This window comes from Octopus bimaculoides, chromosome 15 (assembly GCF_046866305.1).
Source record: "Octopus bimaculoides isolate indiv1 chromosome 15, ASM4686630v1, whole genome shotgun sequence".
Lineage (NCBI taxonomy): Eukaryota > Metazoa > Mollusca > Cephalopoda > Octopoda > Octopodidae > Octopus > Octopus bimaculoides.
In genome coordinates this window covers 46795869-46798368 of record NC_142942.1, presented here as the reverse complement: position 1 = coordinate 46798368, position 2500 = coordinate 46795869, and the positions used below count along the sequence as shown (strand labels likewise).

At 24.6% G+C, this 2500-nt stretch overlaps 1 protein-coding gene across 3 annotated transcripts in view; it reads left to right on the top strand.

The window, feature by feature from the left end:
* LOC106874436 (retinal homeobox protein Rx1) overlaps positions 1-2500 on the top strand; it is a 54613-nt gene that overhangs the window by 14259 nt on the left and 37854 nt on the right. The window contains exon 1 of one of the 3 annotated variants that reach the window (XM_089363824.1): positions 868-1014. The exons of the other annotated variants lie outside the window; for them this stretch is intronic. Coding sequence (XP_089219950.1) covers positions 990-1014 — 25 coding nt within the window. The 5' untranslated portion in view covers positions 868-989. Of the gene's footprint in view, positions 1-867; positions 1015-2500 lie in introns of those variants that run through there. 3 annotated transcript variants of the gene reach the window in all.

The window sequence follows — 2500 nt, the reverse complement described above, 5'->3', positions numbered from 1 at the left end:
TATGTGTGTGTGTGTGTGTGTGTGTGTGTGTATATGTATATACGCGCAATTGCGTGCTTAAATTCTTTCCCTTCCCTCACGCACGCACATTAACGCACATTTTATTCACAATTTACACCTAACGTCTTCTCAAATATCGTTACTTTCTCAACGAAACGAGACCATTTCACAGCCCTACCATTAGTTATCTATATGTTCAATATTTACAGACTTTTACTGTTTTCTTTCTAATATCTGTATCTGCCTGCAATGTGTTTACCTTGGATCAAACAAACCTAGGTGGACAAATATATCTAGGGGTAGAGGAATATTTTGTCAATTAATCTTACATTTCTCGAAACACAGCGAATATGAATTTATTACGATTATTTCTACTGTAGGTCCGAACCCTACTTCCATTCGTTATTTACGAAGCATATATTGTACAATGATTTCTTCAATCTATTATATTTTGACTGGAGATAAACGGATATAAAGGATTCGCGTACTTTCGCTGTATTTCTAGGAATGGGAACAAGTCAGGCCGGTTGTAAGGATGGTATATACGTTTCTGTCACCTGAGTACATACGTATTCGATCACCCAAAAAATATGCATATATATATATGTAGGTAGATAGATAGATCGATAGATAGATAGATAGATAGATAGATAGATAGATAGACAGACAGATACATACATACATATATATATATATATATATATATATATATATATATATATATATATATATATATGCATATATATATATATATATATGCATATATATATAAATATAAATATATATATATATATATATATATATAGCCCGTGTAGGACTAATTGTTGAGATTCCTGTTCATCCTCATGAGGGGGTCATTGCCGAGATGCACCGTAAACTCGTAATCGAACCGCGTCAGTAAACTCCCGAAATGTCCATAGATGTGTTTCACTTGATTTTGTGGACCTCTCTTACGCTCCTGGACTCCAAACTGCCATGGTTTTTATGAAATGAACTTTTCTGACATATTTTTAAGTGAGGGCAGAAAAAAAAAATTGTTTTACTCGATTCATGTTTTATTTTATTTAAATTTTTAGTTGCATGACACGCGTTAGAATTTTTAGTCGATTGTATATACCTTCTTCATAGGCCGTTCTATATATCTGTATTTTCATTTGCATATATATTTTTTTACCTTCTTTGTTTTTTTATACGTATTCTTTCTATGTTAAAAGCCTTGATAATATATACGATCAAATGTATGGAAGCGTGGTGCTATATAAGGTCGTTGACTCGAATTTGATGCTTGTTCTCTAATATATATATATATATATATATATATATATATATATATATATATATATATATATATATATATATATATATAAATATATCATTTGAGCAGTACTTTATATATATATATATTATTTAAAAGAGTTCCAATATTCCTCTATACACGATCATACAAAATCCTTTTTTTATATTTTTTATTTTTATTTTTATTTATATATATATATATATATATATATATATATATATATATATTGAATTCTTTTCTTGGTGGAAGACCATATATGTTTGTTTCTCTATTTACAAGTGTTATATATACATACATACATACATACATACATACATATATATATATATATATATATATATATATATATATATATATATATATATATATATATATATATAAATTTACATACTGCCATATGCATTTATGCATATATATATATTTACGTATATTCGCATGAGCATAAGTTCATGTGTGTTTGAATATATATGTAAATATATATATGTATTACACTCATCTATATATGTATATTATATACATTTTTGTATATGTGTGTGTGTGCGTATGTACATTTATGTACTCATACATCTCTATCTATCTCATCTATTTATCCACCCATCCATCCATCCATCCATCTATCTATCAGTATTTCTATCCATGAATCCATGTATGTATATATGTATATATATATATATATATATATATATATATATATATATATATATATATATATAATATATATATATATATATATATATATATATATATATATGTATGTATATATATATATATATATATATATATATGTATATAATATATATATATATATATATATATATATATATATATATATATATATATATATATATATATATATATATATATACCGGAGTAAGCACATAAATGTGCAACAGGGTAGAGGTAGAGTAAAATGCTTTATTTAAAAGCAGCAGAAATAATAACAAAAGACTGTTACTCGGAGTTTCACGTTCCCATTCATCGGATAAAACTGTCCGATGAAGTGGAACCTGAAACTCCGAGTAACAGCTTTTTGTTATATTTCTGCTGCTTTTAAATAAAGTATATATATATATATATATATATATATATATATATATATATATATATATATATATATATATATATATATATATATATATATATATATATATATATATATATATATATATATATATATATATATATATATATATATATATATAT